The following is a 17,604-nucleotide window of genomic DNA, read 5'->3' as shown; positions in this document are numbered from 1 at the left end:
TTATTCATTCCAAAGAATCGATTTTCATTAAATACATTACGCAATAAACATAATCGGTGTGATGCGAACGAATTAATGCACAGGCATTTTGTCATTAATGTTATTTTATCGATAATCAACAATTAGGTATAACGATTAAGAAATGAAATAAACACATCTGAAAATTTGAACCAGAAATACGCAGGATATTAGTCTCATGTAACAGCCTCATTGTATTATTGTTTGAATTTAATTCAATCTAGCTCAGAGTTTACGTTTAATTTACTGTAGAAACAACGCTTATATAATCTACAGTGCGAAAAAATCCTCTTCGGTATACCTGGAATTGAATTGGAAAATGTATACGTGATATTATTGATTGAAAAACGGTAACTCTGGCCTACTTGTATGGTAGAAAAAAAAAAAAGAAAAAAAAAACTACTCAGACATCCTGTTAAATAATTCATGTATCACTTAAACCACGTTCTAAAAAGTACGGTACAGAATGAGGTGTAAAAGAAGGATTTCGTCGTTTAAAAAAAAAAAAAAAAAAAAGCACACCATCCTATCCCAACAAATGTCACACGACTATCCAAAAGGTAACAGTTTCTACAATGATATTTGTTTTTTTTTTACGTTTTTTTCGCGAGCAATTCCCTCTCCAAAGGCAGTAAATAATTCCACGACGTTGGATATTTTTAGACGAAGGTCGTTAAACAGGGACGTTGAGGATAATCGAGGAGGTTGTTTAAGGGTTGCGGAATACGCACTGCGGCTCGATCGCGTGCCTTTCAGTCCTGCGTGATGCGAGGTGCGTCGTGCGTCGCTCGACGGCTCTACACGCTTTTCCTATACCCATAGAGTTTATGGCTTTCTGCCGGGAGCACGGCTCCGGATCGCCCACGCTGAACGTACGTAGGTAACCTGAGGTATCCCCGATGCCGGGCGTTACCCGCAAACCATCCAAGAATAACTCATTAATCATCGGTTGTATCGCCAGTCCGATATCCTTCAACATATAGTGGGGGAGCGGATTCCACTGTTAATATCCGCAACTACCCCGCTATTAACCCTTTGCGGCACGGTGTTTCGCTATTTTTCAATTGTTTATTAAAGATTTATGTTCAATTTTTTAGATATCGCTGTCATTTTTTTTTTTTTTTTTAATTTGCATATTTTGATCTCTGAGATGTAAGTGTTGATGGTTTAAAAGGGATTATGATGATACCGCGAATACAGTGAGCGCTATAAATAAACAAGGTGTCGAGAATTACTGTTTTTACAGAATAAACGTAATTGTGGGAAGGTTACGGGGAGTAGAAAAGTGGAACTCGGTAATCTTAAAACGAATACGACGTCAAAATATCGAAATTCAGAATAGAGGATCCGATATGGCGGACTGAAAATATAAAAATTGATCGTATTCGCTCGCATTTGATCCGTCACTTTGAATTTTGAAAATTTTTCGTACCCAACCTCACGCTCGAAATCGGTAACCTCGAAAACTCTTATATACCCAATTTCAAGGAATTTGACTGCAAAGAAGAATGTACGTTTCAGAGAGTTAACAACCTCGAAGTCTCGTCACATGCTCATCGTTACAATGTTCGCCTTGAATGATTTTCTTCCTTTTTTCTCTTAATACTTCAATTCTGAATTCTAATTCGGAACGGAAACGTTGATTTTAATATTCGTGCAGAAAAATGCAGAAGATACGATTGATATTTTTAAAAGTAAAATTCTTATCGGAACAAAAATCAGTTTTTTTTTTTGAACCGGGAATGACCGCCTGAGGCAGAATTAATTTTTTAGTGTCGATGATTTGCAAAATTTACTTTTTACTTGGACAACGCCTTCGGTCACTTATTTCACCGAATGCATCGAATGAAAGTGACAGTCCAGTGCTGATACTTGTTACTTTCAGAATAAAATTTCGTACGAATTTCGAAGCTGAGTGTATGTAACTTTTATAAAGTCTAATTTCAAATAACTGGGCATCGTAATTAAACGATATCAAACGTCAGAAGTTCTAGTTTCGAATGCGAAATTCCGTCATCAATTTTTTTCTCCTTCGAAATAGAATTTTACGAACTTTATTGCGAGTTCTACTTTAATTTGTAACTATGGCTTTTCAAGCATGTATTTTATACTCGGTTAACCTGAATTAGAAATTTATGCTCACATTCATACACAGATCGTTGTACACTGAACCTCAGTTCGAAAAAAAGTTACATCAACTAATTTTCAGTCAGAATGATGATAACCTCCAAGTTTGATAAACTCAGCTCCGCAATGAGTTGTGTGAAAGAAAAAAAAGAAAGAAAAATTTGGTACGTGCCGTTATGATTCAATTCACAGTTTTCTCAGCGTGTAAAACAAATCGATCAATTTTGATTGGAAAATGAAAGTTTTGGCAGATTTCTGTAAATTGAACGATGTCAATTCCTCCTGTTTCCTTGAAATCATACGAAAATCAGTTCATTTTACCGATACAGTGGATAGTTGATACCAGATCGTAGCTCTGAGTGCTTAAAGCTCAATTCATTCGGTTTACTAGTAACTCTTCTTAAGACTGGTTGTTGTCGTTGTGCAACGGCTTAACCAGTGGTCGTAGTCTTGAGTAAACGACTCAACTTGAAGGTAAACTTTATTTGGAAAATGGAACAATCGTTCCCGAGCAAAGAATTTCACTTTTATCTCAGAAGAAACGTAGTTACAAAAATATTGCCACCACTTTTTACGTAAGACTGGAAATTACAAAAGTTTTCAGCACGTTTGAATTGAAAAAACACAACATTTTCAAACATTTATTTTTAAATATATGGAATTGTCGGTAATTTTTTCCTAACGTGAGAATTATTTTGTCTTTATTCTCACGGTTTTCCATTGTTTTTGTTCTTCACGAAACTCTTTTTCGCTAGAGATTAGAAATATCGCACTGAGTTTTATCCGTGTCTGCAGAGTCGATGGATATTTATTATTCTTACTTTATTATTCTATTTTTTTTTTTTTTTTTTTCATTTTCCTTGACCCAACTATACCTCGATCGGAATATCATTACCATATTCATTTGCGATAGCAAAAAGCTTTCCTTCCTTAATCTACAATCTGATTGATTGTCACTTGTCGCACGCAACGTGCTCGCTCGAAACGGCACCGTTTTATACTCAATTTTTGTTATTAGGAGTATTACCATTATTATTATTGTAACTTTTATTTTTCTCAGATCCTTAAAATCTTTCTCATGCTTTGAAATAATTACGTCCGCAGCTGATCAAATCTCAATATAATTGCGAGCTTGATAAATCAATAGACTAATTTTCGTTTCTGATAAGGCGACGAATGTTGTCGAATTTTTTTTTACCGAAATTGAAAAATGGGAATGTAATTTTGTACATTCTGAAAAATTTCCCTCGTACGCTTATCGTACATCGAAATAGTTGAATCGTTGTACGCGAAACGATAGGGAATTACTTTCTGATGAGCAGAAAGTTGCAACTATTTTATTTGAAATTGACCGTTGTTGATTATATTCGTACGGATGTTATTTCGAGATCAACTCCTACCCGTTGAATAATAAAAATGCTTACGTTCGAAGCCTGTTTCGCCGATTTCGAATGCGTGGAGAAATCTTACTACTTATCCTCGATGTCGCGGCATCGATTGATTTTCTATTCTTAAGTACGAATATCTGTGTCTGAAACGAACTTTCCACATGTCGTACTATCGTTCCGTTTGAATAATAAATCGGGCAAGCTTACTATTTTAAAACTGAAACTGACGTCAATCCTGGCAGACCGAGTCACGTCGCTCTTTGCATCGAAGCTACGTAGGTGGGTACCTGCACTCCTATCGATACTCAACTGCTAACTTGACCGACGTTTTCCCATCGTCCATCCAACGAGCGACCTGGTGAACGAGGTTAAACGGACATCCAGTTATAACCGACGAGCGCGGGAAGGCCGCTCCAGTTTTCCGCGGAATACGCGTTCGCCGTTGGAGAAATTACCGGCTTATTTCCAACAAGAATTTTAAAACGGAGCGAGAACTCGCAAAAACAGAAAATTACATTCAAATTATTCACCGAGACGCTGCACGACAGGCTTTGGAAATCGTTCATTAATCTGTCCGCTACCGCCGCGAATAATCACTTGACAAAACACGTCGCTGCTGCATCTGAATATCCATACCGGCACCTTTTTTTTCCTCTCAGATTATTAATGGAATTTTTCTTACCCGGCGTTGATAGCCGCCTTTCGAAACATGCGTAGTAAATGACAAAGCAAAAACCTACTTTAATATCTTGATATCCTCGTAACGCGTATATACGCGTGAATAAGTATTCAAATATTCAAACCTTCGGACGAAGAGCAATGCGCCGCGTAAATCCCTCGTATTATGTATTTTTCAGCAACGCAGTTATTTTCATACTCAACACCTCTCGACTCGTGAGTTCAGCGGAGCTGACTGTATGGATAACCTGATGTTGGGTTTCTTTTCCGACAGTTAACTTTGACCGCAACGGAAAAGGAAAGACAGGTTCAATTTATCCGATATCACAGACTGTTATTGCATATAAGGATTCTAATTATACCCCAGATATCCGTAGAGATTAGATTTTTAAGGAGATTGGAGAAAAGCACTTTCGCGTTCTCAAATATCATTCAAACATTCAGTTGAAACGGTCATTAGCGAGAAAATAACGAAGGACTATAAAACATTCGTATCGGTTACACGACGGCTCAATTACTGTTGTAATCTGGTATTCTAGTGCATTTACGCTTCGTAAAATTTTTCGTCCATTCTAATCCCTTGCAATCTTTTCCAATCATTTTATATTCTTCATGTTATCTTTGTAATTCATTGTAATCACCTGCAATTTCATGTAATTCGTGTAATTAATCACGATCCCTTGCAATTGCACAATATCCTTTACACACTTGTAATGTTTGTAATCACTTGTAATCTTGATAACCCCTTAAAATATTTTAAATCTTTGCATAATCTATGTGATATTTGAAATCCCAAGTAGTCTTTTCTAATCACTTTTTATTTTTCATGCTATCTTTGTGATCCATTGCAATAATTTGAAATTCATCGTGACCCCTTGTAATCACTTTTAATCCTTAAGATCCTGGTAATTTTTCTAATTACGTGTATTCTTGGCAACCTCTTTTAGTCTTTGCAATCTTTTTATGTCCTGTGTAATCTTTGAAATCCCTAGTCATATTTTGTAATCACTTTGTATTCTTTACGTTAACTTTGTGATCCATTGTAATCGCTTGAAGTTCTCAAGATCCCCGTATTGTTTGCAATCCCTTGTAATCATTGGAATCTCTGTGATATTTCTAATTCATGTAGTCTAGCTGTAATCTTCGTAATCAACGCGTCATTTTTGTCATTATCAAATAGTTATCGACCCCTCGCAAATGAAACTTGATTCGCGGTTCACGCAAAATGAAAATCACCACTCCTACCGTGAATCTCCGAATAGTCGTGACGATTTTGGTGGGGTTGAATCTAGTCAAAGAGAAGAGGACGTTGGTGGATCGGTTGAAAGGTCAAAGGTGGAACAAAGTTCTCCGGTTGTAATTCGATCTGGGCTGGGTCAGGAATAGATGACCGAGTTCGCCAATTAAGGCCACCCGGTATCAATCGGTGAAATATTTTATACCAAACGCGGTGAAATTCGTGACCGGATTTGGGATATTATAGATCGGTCGGATCTATCCGTCCAGGCGTGACGTTTGAAACAGAGAATCGGTACAGGGCTCTTATTCAATAATTGAAAAGCGTATGCGAGTCACGTCGGCAGATACCTACGCCCTTAAATTATTCACATCAAAGTGCGGATGCAGAGCCATGTATAGTTGATGCAGTTTCACCCTGAGTTTCTTGTCGCTGAGCTGGCGCATGCACACCGGTATCCAAGTACGCAGGTATTCTTGGCATAGAACTCATACGCAATGCAACGAATAACATAAAAGGCTAATGCCACGCAACGTGCCGCACACAATTTATCGATCATCCGAGGAATCCGCACATCGCATTATATAACTCAAGCTCGCATTGGTTCTTTTAATAAATGAACACTCGGCGAGGAATGTTTTGACACAAATGAAGTCTGCGGAGCTGCAAGCGCGTTAGAAAATTTTCCCTTCGAAAATACTTGAAATCCAAATCATTCTCTATTTTTTTATTCAAATTCAATTTACACTGAGAAAAGTTTCGTTTTTTACGGTATTGCAGTAAATAGAAAATTCAGTAAAACAGATATCGTTAAACAAATTGTGCGAATATTGTTGGGATTACGAAGAACGAGGTACGCCTAACCATTTTGCGCTATTGCCGATGCTTTTTTGGTAATTGCAACGCAAAATCAGTTTGTGAGGTATTAATCGATATCTAACTGATCTATCCTCGATGCTTATTTGATCAAAGGAAAAACACACAAATTTTTACAAAATACATAATTTTCGCCGTAATAGTGATACTGAAAAGAATAATATTCAAACAAATATGTAGTTGTCAACCTATTTATTCACTTGCTTTTGTTCGTTGTTTTTTTTTTTTTTTTTTTTTTTTTTTTTTTTTATCTTTTTATGATGTTCAAACCAAACTCCCTGTGGAAATATCGGTTTTCTTTTGATTAGAAAACCGTAAATAGAATTTAATTAAACTTCACCCCTATTTTCCCAGTCGTACCAGATGAAGTGTTTGTATTTCAAACGTTCTGCTGATATTCCAACCTTCTAGGAATCGGGGTTCAGAAGTTGATTAGCAAACGACGCGTAATAGCATTCTCCTGGAAACCCTGCTACAACGTTTGGTTTGGGGCGTTTAGGTTTTTATTAGCATTTCCCCTTGCAACACGGGGACATTTTGTTTGTGTAGGCAGCTCAATCAATGTAAAATAATTATGTGGAAAATTCTCTATATATTGTTACAACGAATTGCAGTATTTGTCGCGAGTTTTGTAAACGGTCATTTGGCGTCAACGTTTTTTCGCATAGCTTGTGAAACAAAGGAAAGGGTTAAAAACTCACGCCTAATAAAGAACGATGTTGTTTTTTCATCCATGGATAAAAGATGTTGTTCTATATTTCCACAATCTTCGCTCAAATCCATTAAAGAAATAAAGCATTGCCATTCGAAAAATGCAACAATTCGTTTAAAAATTGTCGAAAGACAATGGGTAAAACTGTGAAACCCTCTGAAAACGTTCTTGTTTCGATGGAAACTCAGCAAATTCGAACAAGAATTCACGAAAAAATTATATAATTCTATAATGGGTTATGATTGATATTTTTACACAATTTTATTCAATCAATCACCTCTTTAGATTCTCCTAAATCTTTTCTGACACTTCCCAAATCTTCTCTAGGACATTCAAAAAGCGTTAAATTCTTGCAAACGCCAGAATTACACTCAAAGAAAGCTTGCATCTTACTTTTTCGAATAAATATGTTAAATATTAAATTAATTTTACCATTGGCATTGGTCAGAGTCTTCAAAACCGGATGACACATCGCATCCCGCACAATTTGGTCTCAGTTTTCACGGAGCGGTTTGTCCTCGTTGTCTTTTTTTTTTTTTTTGTACCGCATATTAAATAATTGTCAAGTACATGAAATAGATATAAAATTTTGTTAAAAATCTATCGCCGCCATTTATTTTGTCGAATTATTCTCACATTGCGAGAAAGCTCCAAATTTTGAAGTAAAAAGAAGAAAAAAAAAAAAAAGAAATCAACTCCCGAAACATGTCCAAAACATTTCGAAAGCGTACAAAAAGTTTTTTGTTTAATCAAATAAAGGCATTTTGAGTTAATATTTTAATTTCAAAGCGAACGGGATATCCTGAAAAATCGTTTAACGGTGTGTGATATTTGCGACAAAAACCATGCTCAACTACAAATCAGTTGACTCGTGACAAGTCGAAAGAGATATTCTAATCAGCTTAACAATTTGCTCAGTTTTGAAACTTTTCAATGGACTTGCAACAGCTTTGCTTTGAATGCCGTATGTAATACGTACCGCAGTGTCATTTAACCAACAGCGTGACACTATTTATGGGTAGACATTAATTACGAGTAACAGGTTTGACTACAAGGTATTCTGCGAATACACAGTGTCTGATGATCTTGCTTTTTACTCGTTAAATGTTGACGCAATGAACTCTGCAGGAAACACCAAGAATAGATTATAGTATGCTATACTTATTCCGATTTCTCCAATGGTGATCACTGCGATCACTCGCGTGATCGGAATGAAATCCTGAACATCGAATCGACAAGCTGTCAAAGGGTTCCAATAGACTCCGGTTGACTTCTAACTATTTGATAGGATATCATGAAAAGAGTGATAAATCTGATAAATATTTCACACGGCTTTATGAATTTACAGAGTTTCATAACGTTTTGGAGTATATACCGAAATTGTACTAGATTTTGAATGACTTTGCGAAAGAAACAGGAAAAAATAAGCGGCTATAGAACGGCTATGAAACAGCACTCGAACTTCCCAGTCAGCTATAGGTTCTAAGTTTATAAAAATAACAGATAATAATATTGAATTCGAATTTTGAACTACATATTCAGATTTCTGATTAACGATTTTAAAACTCTTGGAAGGTATATTACATGAAAATAGGACGAATTTTTAAATTGTGAACCAGTATAATGGATTCGTTTTTGGCGACTCCAAAAACATCCGCCTACCAATTTCTACCAAAAGCAGAATATTTTTTGATTTTTTCCACCATATTGGATCCCCATTTTGGATTCAGCAATCTGACTTCAGATTCGTGATCAGCCACCCAAAAAACTGATGAGTATCAATTTTCATCAAAATCGAAATGTGTTTGGTTTTTTTTTTAGTTTATTGTACACGCCAAATTCAAATTTTGCTAATCTGACCTCAGGCTCGTGATTAGCAATCCAATAAGCTTCACTTTTTTTATTTAAGAAATAGAAAAAATACCGTACAGATCAAAGCCAAAGTCTGATGAGTTCTATACTTGGAAAAGCCGTGTCGATTAAGACTAAAATCAACAGACTCAAAGGATTACGAAGCATTCAGACAGCAAGTACCAAATATTTACGCAGGGATTTTAAAAGACTGTATAGAATGTGTTCAATGACTCTCGAATAGTTTGACAAGATGTCAGATATTCCGATTGATTTTAGACGACATTCAAAAGTTTGAAAAGAAACCGCTATGATTAAGGTTTTACACGATTTCAAATAATTCTCAGGAACTGCAGTCTGAGGAAAAGTGGAGAAATTTCAGACCATTTTGATGTGAGACCCCAACAGACTTTGAAAAATGTCATAAGATATGTCCAGGATTTCTAAGTGATTCACGTTCTCAGTGCTTGGAAGACGCTTAGCAATATTTGGACGTTGCGTTTTGAAATCCACGTGGTCGTGAAAGTAAATATATATTTATATAAATCGAAAAAAGAAGAAGAGAAACCAGAGTGAGATCGCGCAGCGACCACGTGGTTAGAGCCGGTTGTATTTTACTCGAGGAGATATAAACGTAGGTAGCTGGTTTGTAGTGGAGGAATTCGCAAACGGGAACGTGGCAAACAAACAAGCCGCCTGCTCGAACACAGGCCCAACTCCAACCGGACAACTGTTGCTCCTGCATGCATTATTGCGCCATTACCAGTACACAGTCTGACACCTAAGCTTACACCTATAATTTTCACCTATACGCAACACAAACACAACTCCGGCCACGATGGAGGGTATTAAAAATAACGATGCCACTTCGGATATCGTCGCAGAAGCTTTTCACCCCCGCCAAAAAGCTCTTGCAACTTATTTCCATGCCAAACTGATTGCTCGTTACAAATCAAGTCTGGGTCACGCTGAATCAGCGCTTGAATCAATTGCAATCTTCGCTCGATTCGTTTACGAGCCTTTCTAAACACGGAATGTCTTTGAATTGTTTAAAATTCTGTAGAAACTGTGGAAACCATGGCAGTGACATTTTTTTTTCTCTTTTTTTTTTCACACCGTAGTTTAAATCATCCGACGAACTTATCCAGAATTTTCCTCCACTAATTTTCGAATTTAATTAAAATAAGCATCTCATTTAGATAGTCTCCCAATTATCGTAGTCATCTTCACCTCAGATATTCGGAAAGCGTTTCTTTTTTTTATCCTGTGAAATAGTTTTCGAATTTTATGGAATCAATCTAAATTGTATAGATCTTAAAAAGCGGCCATCCTTCCATTCTGTGTTTTGAACTATCTCTGGCGCTGTGAGCTTGAAAGGAAATCAATCAATTGACAGAATACAATTTGACACACTGAAAGTGAATTTTACTCTCTGTATTTTTTTTTTTTTTCCCCGAAATTTTACTGCTGGAAACTGGTATTTTATTCAAGTAAATAAAAATTTTCCGTCGTTGTTATTTTACTGCGCACAGCTATTGAAGCTGCAGGACCAGTTCCGAATACTTGAAGCATCGTATCACGGGTTAAAATATCTACGCATCGTAAACAGTTTGGGAATGATTTTTTTTATCCTCTTTTTACCCGCCGATGTGAACGTGTTTTCACTCAAATATACGCCGAAGCAGAGTTCATTGACGATTTGACTTTCAGGCCGAAAAATTGTTTACCAATGACCTAAAATGGCACATTATCACATGGATGTGTGCATTAATACAATATTGCGAATTACAAACCGTTGTAGGCTTCTTCAGTATCAATTGAATCAAGAATTTTCACAATTCCGTTTAATCGAGTCGATATTCAGACGGGCAATTGATCGAGTTGTACCCTTGAATCTGACAGAAGCCTGTTTTTTCTTGCGTAAAAAGTGAAAGAAGTTGGCGAAAAGAGACATGATCGTGAAATTCCGATCACCGATTGGGAAGCATCGCTGCTATCCAGAGACGAGCACTTTTGTGCCGCTCTCTAGAAGATGCTCCAGTTCCCACGCATCCGCATGCAAATATGCACCGCGTTTCAGCTTGTAGGCGTAAATTGCATTCACATTGTAACGATATTACATGCGAGTCACATAGAATATAAAGTAATTCGTATGTACGCGCCTTAAGCACATACAACGTTTCAAAATAAAGGGCAAACGCTTAACTCTAGGTGTCACGTCGGTCAAGATCACCTATCCGGTGAAATAAGTGTAACTCCCTCTCTCTGCGAGCCGGGGTCGAAGCGAACGGTCGATATAAAGTCTAGTCCTGTCATATTCACATTCTTATAATTTCGTTAACATTTGGGAAAACAAAACAAGTAAAAAAAAAAAAAAAAAAAAAAGGGGAAACAAAAAAAAAAAAAAATTGAGACGACGATTCATACAAGAAGTGTAACCCAACGCAATCCCAATCTTTCGGAGCCTGTGAGCCTAAAGAACAAATCCAAATATCTGATCGACGAACGACCACGCAGTATAATCGGTGAAGACCGATTCTATAAAAGGAATATCAAAGAACTTCAACATCCATGATCATCTACGGAGCCGTTAGGCCACCTCTCTTCATCAGAGATATTCCGAGCTAAGTCATCTTTTCATTACTGATTTGTAGGTGGATTGTGCCACAAATCTGTAATAGCCTTCTTAAGTCAGTATTTTATATCTTCGTCTGTTAACTTTATTGTAATCTCACCATAATTTAGAGTCCTTTGTCAGTAGATTCATTCTTTCACTAGAATCATTTTTAAATTTGAAGCATAAAGGAAAAGAGAGCCAGTCTTTCGTTAATGTGGTACAAAAATTTTACCAGAATAATTATATACAAAACGTCGGTAATCGCATTGAGTAATTTTAACGTGTGAATGAAAGAGTGAATGAGATTTTCTATGATTGCCTGTTCTTTTAAAAGGTTATACCAAAACTCAATAAATCTGTGTTCTACATTGTTTCCTCCTGATTTAATGTATTTTGTTTATTGAATATATCTAGATTTCTAATATAACATAAAATCAAAACGTATCGGTTGAACCTCAAAAAAAAAAAAAACCGTTACAACATTTCTCACAAGAAATTATTTCAAACATATTTCACGCAGATTAGTGGCTTTCTTGTCGAAACAAAGCGAGTTCATCAATCAAACATATCAAGGAACTTGGAAAGACTGCGAAGAATAAAGGTTGCAACGTATGCCTGAAAACGGGTTTCGGTGATATCGAAACGAACCATTTTTTTTTCTTCTTTTTATTAAAAAAATATGTCGTTTCCTTCACCACATACTACTACATACATTGACTTGAAAACCGCTTCGTTCGTCCGCAATCTTACGTTGAAGAAACCAACACCATTCTCAGTTTCTTGAAAATTTTTCACACAGCATATAATTTTTGTTTTCCACAGATAAATTCCCGTATTTTCTGAGAAAAATGTTTCTACGCCACGAATTCAAGCCTTCTTTCTACAGACATTCGTGCATTTGTTTATTCAATCAATTTCTTTTACTGCTTCTCCATCGCTCGATAAAATAGATAATATCCTCTGAGTTTTTCCATTCATTCGTCTCTCTATACAACCTTATTTTCCTCGCAATCCTCAGCTCTTCGATTACCTGTCAGACTGTCCTTTCTCCACCGAGTCACTGTAATCTATCGATTAAACGGTTCACCATGATTCTCTCTGCTCGCTTCTCGTCCTGTTCAATTAATTACCTGTGACAGTGAATAGTAGCTATAAGAGGCAACAGTGTAGGTAGCGTTTAGGCATCCACTAGAAATGTTTGCGCCGTTAGCGGAGATGGGTAGAGTTCAAATTAGCCATCTGTCCTGACGTGGCGCAAGAAACAGGCCGTAGTTGCTATATTTTTTGCGGTACTGTTCACCACCACACAGACCAATTCAATTTTTCATACATGTGGCACGTTGATGTAAGTTGATATACATTTCAGATTTTTTCATCAAGGCAATTCCAAGATCATCGCACGATTTTTGACGAGAATTGATACGTCAAATATTTCCCGTCAGAAGCATACGCTAAAAAAACGTTTTGGAATAAAAAGAAAAATAATCGGATTCGGCAATTATTCATTTCGATCACTTGGGTGTAAATTTCAGATCTTAATATTAACCTGTTTTCAAGAATATCGTGGAAGTTTCCAGGAGGCCAGACAAACTGACAGAATGATACTTTTTTTATTAACCTGTCTTTCGGGTAAAGGATGCCCGAATAAATAATATACGATGCTGTATTTCTTTGGGCAATTTTTCATCGAAGAACCTTTTTGTAACCTTGCGTGAAAGTTTTATTTACGAAAGAAACCACGAAACTTTATTTATAAAAATCTTACAAAGTATGAGTTTTGGTGTTAAAAACTGTAACGGAGCAATAGCTTAGAACTGCTTAATACACGAGCTGTAGTGTAATTGAAATTTGAGATTACATTTTTCATTTTTTTTTTAATGTCAGCTGGCGAATCAAGAAAAGAAATTATCATCGACGAAATATTTCGATCATACTTGATGGTATTTCCTGTAATCGAATTACTTTGCAAAGAAACATAAAGTGCTGTAAACAATGCTGGTTGTGATTGAAAAAGGTATTAAATCAAGCATTACTTGGTTCAAAACGTGTACGATGATTTTTCATCCGCATAAAGTAAACGGTTGTGTGAATTCTAGAACAATTTGAAAATTAGAAAACATGTTCGTTTATTTGTACGACAAAGGGAAAGAAAGAGAATCCTTAAATCAATGTGAAAGATATTCTTTCAAATTAAACGAGCAATGAAAGCTATCGCGAATTCTATACACTGCGAACCACTCAAGATTCGAAAAAATCACAACAGCTGATGATTCAGCCTTAAACAGTGTGCGGGCTGGTCTCTTATATTTTATTTTTGGAAGCCTTGACCATTCTTATTTTTATGTTATGTTGAATATCCGGGAGTGTAAACACGTAGGTGTATTAACGTGACATCGGTTAATACGCGGTCGTAGCTGCCGGTATAAAAGATGGGCTGGATTTCTTCGACTCGTCAGTATCCAAGTGAGCTTTAAGATGCGCATCGAAATTTTTGGGATCGTGCTCGCAGCTTGCGTGGCGTCCTGCCTCGCCAAGTGCCAACGCAAAGAGGGTGATATAGCAGAGTCGTACATATGTGAAGGAATCAGCAGTCTCACGGTAATTATCGCAACGTCTTTTCAAGTATTCACCATCGGGGGTCAGAAATTCATCGAGCCGAATTTCATCCAATAATCTCTCTTTAACGCGAAAAAATACTGCAAGCTCAAGCAGAAATGATGCGGATTTCGATTATTGTATTTAAACTTGAGTTGTCTCTAAGGTCACACTGCACCTTTGCATTCGTATTCTTTTTACAAATAACTCCCAAATTATCTAGAAGAAATTCTTTGGATCATTTTAATTATCAGGTTCAGATGTTTCCTACAATCAACAGTTTTCGGTATACAAATTATTCGCTCAATGAATACAGTAGCCCTTAAAATTATTTTGACAAAGATGGTAATTGAGTTAATTACATGCAAGAATAAACTACAGACATCAACAATATTATTTGTTGAAACAAATTCGATGTTCTATATAATTGTTAAAAATTAATTCTCGACTATTCGAAAATAAAGTTGAAATAAAGAAAAGTAAGAAAAACGATTATTCAAAGTAATAACGAATTTCATATTATCAAAATACTTTTGAGCGCTACTGTATATGATCAATTCGTAAAACTAAGTCTCTTAAATTGAAACTTGCAATATCTGCCACCTCATTGGGTGTCACATGAAAGGTATTGCGTTGAATGTATCATAATTATTAACCATATTATTATTCAATTAAATATTTCAATTATCAGTTGATTATGAGTTTAGATATTGGGTACAATTAATTTTTTCTCAAGCAGTTCGTCTATTATAGTACATATAACGTTATACAGTACAAAATAACACAAAATATCTTCCTGATAACGAATCAAAACGGTTTCGCTTGATGAATTGGAATGGTTTGATCCGTGTTTAGATTTTTATCACAACTATTTAAGATGTTTTTGAAAAAGGGACATAATTGAATAGAATGATCAAGAAAAATGGCAATAATGGTAACGTGAATGTCAATAAGTATCCAGTGAATTTGCCGTAACAATGCGAAACGAAAAGAAGCGCTGGCTGAGAAGATCCGGAGGGAAATAAGCCGATCTGGTGTTCAGGCATTTGTTGAACTGAGTAGACAGGCTGAGATTATTTTCGACATAGTTGTGAACAAAACAAGCCATAACTAATCAATAGCAGGCAAAATGTCTATTATCGAGATGAAAAGGACGTCATGATAATGTAGAAGGTACAAGATTATTATATGCACTGAAAATAATGATCCGAAATGTTATTTTGATCAGAATCAAATCGATTAATTTGAAATCACAACCATAGAAGTAGAGTAATTAAGCTACTGTTGTTCTGTTCCAACACTTTTTTGTTGAGGCAATATACCAGGTATATTTTTAACGGAAAGTCAAATCTGCATGATTTAAAAATAAGACGTGCAAAACGTAACCTATGAAATGATTACACATCAAAAATTATTGCGTAGAAACGGAGATATCGATTCGAACAACTTTAAAAAATAATTCTAGGACACTCTTTAACTATGATTTTTTAAGGAAAATTACTTATTTTCAGTTAAATGAAATTTTGAATATGAAAAAGAATTCATGGAACCACAAAATATCGGAAAATTTATCAGTCTACTCAAAAAATCGTAATTCTCTGAATTTTGAATATTTTGAGCTGAAAATTAGATGAGTAATTGTCGAGTCACAGATATTTTAGGAAAAAAGATATTGAGATACTGCGGGATGAAAAAAAAGGTATTTATTTGAGTGATCGAGGTTGAATTTTTGGAAAAAGAATGAATCGTCCATTTTTACCATATTTCAATACATATTTTGGATAACATCAGATTATTCTCTTCAGATTTTTTTCATACAAAATTTACGGTGAAGATTCTGTGGGGTCATTTTGACGCTGGTGTGAAGTGTGAGGGTTAAACGACAGTTTTAATACATCTAGCGGACAGGGAATTTAATTTTCTGGCCTAATGTGAGTTTTCATACTTGAAACTTGACCGCCCACAATAAGAAGACTCAAGTATAAAAAAAAAAACCCATGTCTTTCAAGCACGGTCAGTCGAATGATTACAGACCTCACACGGCTTAAATTATCCGAGTAATCATTAAAGTTCGAATATATCCGACGCGGGTGGAATAATGAATATTCAAAAGTGAGAAAGAAAAACCTTGTTCTCGTTTTAGGAATTGAACGTCATACCGACCTTAGCTCAGAAGATCACGATACTGAATTCCAAAATCCCATCGCTGCCGGCAGACAGTTTTACGCGATTCGCAGGAACGCTGAATTATCTGAACATAACGCACTCCGAATTGGAAAAAATCGAGGACAACGCTTTCGCAAGATTATCGCTGCTTCACGAACTGATTCTCGATTACAATCGCATTGCCGAAATAAGGACGGACTGGATCAAGGACCTGCGAAACCTGAAGGTCCTTCGCGTCTGGCACAATCACATAAAACTAATCGAACCCGAGGTATTCGCTCACCTGCCGAACCTCGAACTCCTCGACATCGCCTACAACCAGATCGACCACTGCACACCGCTGGAGCAACTTGAGAAGCTTGAAAACCTCGAGATCTTTTACGTTACCGGAAACCCATGGCCACTCAGGTGCCGACCCCCGGTGGTTTTCCACCTCGAACACAATCACGTTCAGTTCATACACAACTGGGGCAACGATCACATTCTGATAGAGGAATGCTTGGCTCACGAGTTCGGCGCCAAATGGGATGACCAAATCTTGTACAAATGTGTTGCAAATCATCTTGGCAAATTGTCAGTCCCTCCCATCGTTCCCGCTCATTGATAAACCGCCCGGTATCCTGATCGATCAACGTCACATGAGTACCACTTCGGATTGTATTGTTGTAACTGATTGTGTACTTCGTAATATAGTCTTTCTCTTATCCAATGTAATACTATGTCTTACGTAGATCGTACTTCCATGTCTGTACAATAGTTTTGTGAAAATTGTCCTGACACTTGGACCCCATAATTGGGGTAAATAACTGGAAAGGCTCGACTCTGTAATAAACTTCTTGATTCATCAGATTCCTATTTTTTTTTTTTTTTTTCTGGAACAGTAATCCCTAATATCAGGGGGTCTCCTTCACTCCGACACAGATAAGATGACCAGGTTTGAAAGAAATCGGCGTCTGGTGGACGGTAAAAACAAAGACAAGAAGCCGAGGCTGCGATAGAAGGCGTTGAAAAGAATCGCTCTTATCTGCCACGGAGGGAAACTAAGCCGGTAAAGACTTGATGTACACCGAGAGAGATAGAGAGTGGGTTTCGACCCGCGGGAACCATCGAGCATCCAGCATGTCGTAGCGCAGCAAAGTCCGCGTATACGCCGCACTGTACAGAATGCTCCAGTTCCCACGATGCAGCCGTGCAATACGCCACGTGCAAATACGTGCTGGCGCTCATCCAGACCTTCCATAGATTCGCGTTTTTGCCATCCGCGCGAAGCCATAAGCCAATGGCGGCGTGCTCGCGGATACCGATTTTATCAAGGTCTCATCAGGTTTGGAACCTTCCG

The 17,604-nt window shown here is 36.8% G+C and overlaps 1 protein-coding gene across 1 annotated transcript; it reads left to right on the top strand.

The window, feature by feature from the left end:
- Positions 1 to 13,957: 13,957 nt before the first annotated feature.
- Positions 13,958 to 17,114, top strand: LOC124301806 (carboxypeptidase N subunit 2-like). The gene is made up of 2 exons (XM_046757240.1): positions 13,958 to 14,102; positions 16,243 to 17,114. Exons 1-2 carry the CDS (start codon positions 13,980 to 13,982, stop codon positions 16,867 to 16,869), a joined length of 750 nt encoding a protein of 249 aa, XP_046613196.1. The 5' UTR covers positions 13,958 to 13,979; the 3' UTR covers positions 16,870 to 17,114.
- The last annotated feature ends 490 nt before the right edge of the window (positions 17,115 to 17,604 follow it).

The sequence above is a fragment of the Neodiprion virginianus genome, chromosome 4, assembly GCF_021901495.1.
Source record: "Neodiprion virginianus isolate iyNeoVirg1 chromosome 4, iyNeoVirg1.1, whole genome shotgun sequence".
NCBI classification, from domain to species: domain Eukaryota; kingdom Metazoa; phylum Arthropoda; class Insecta; order Hymenoptera; family Diprionidae; genus Neodiprion; species Neodiprion virginianus.
Note: the sequence above shows the minus strand (reverse complement) of the source record. Positions and strands in the feature narration are given on the sequence as shown.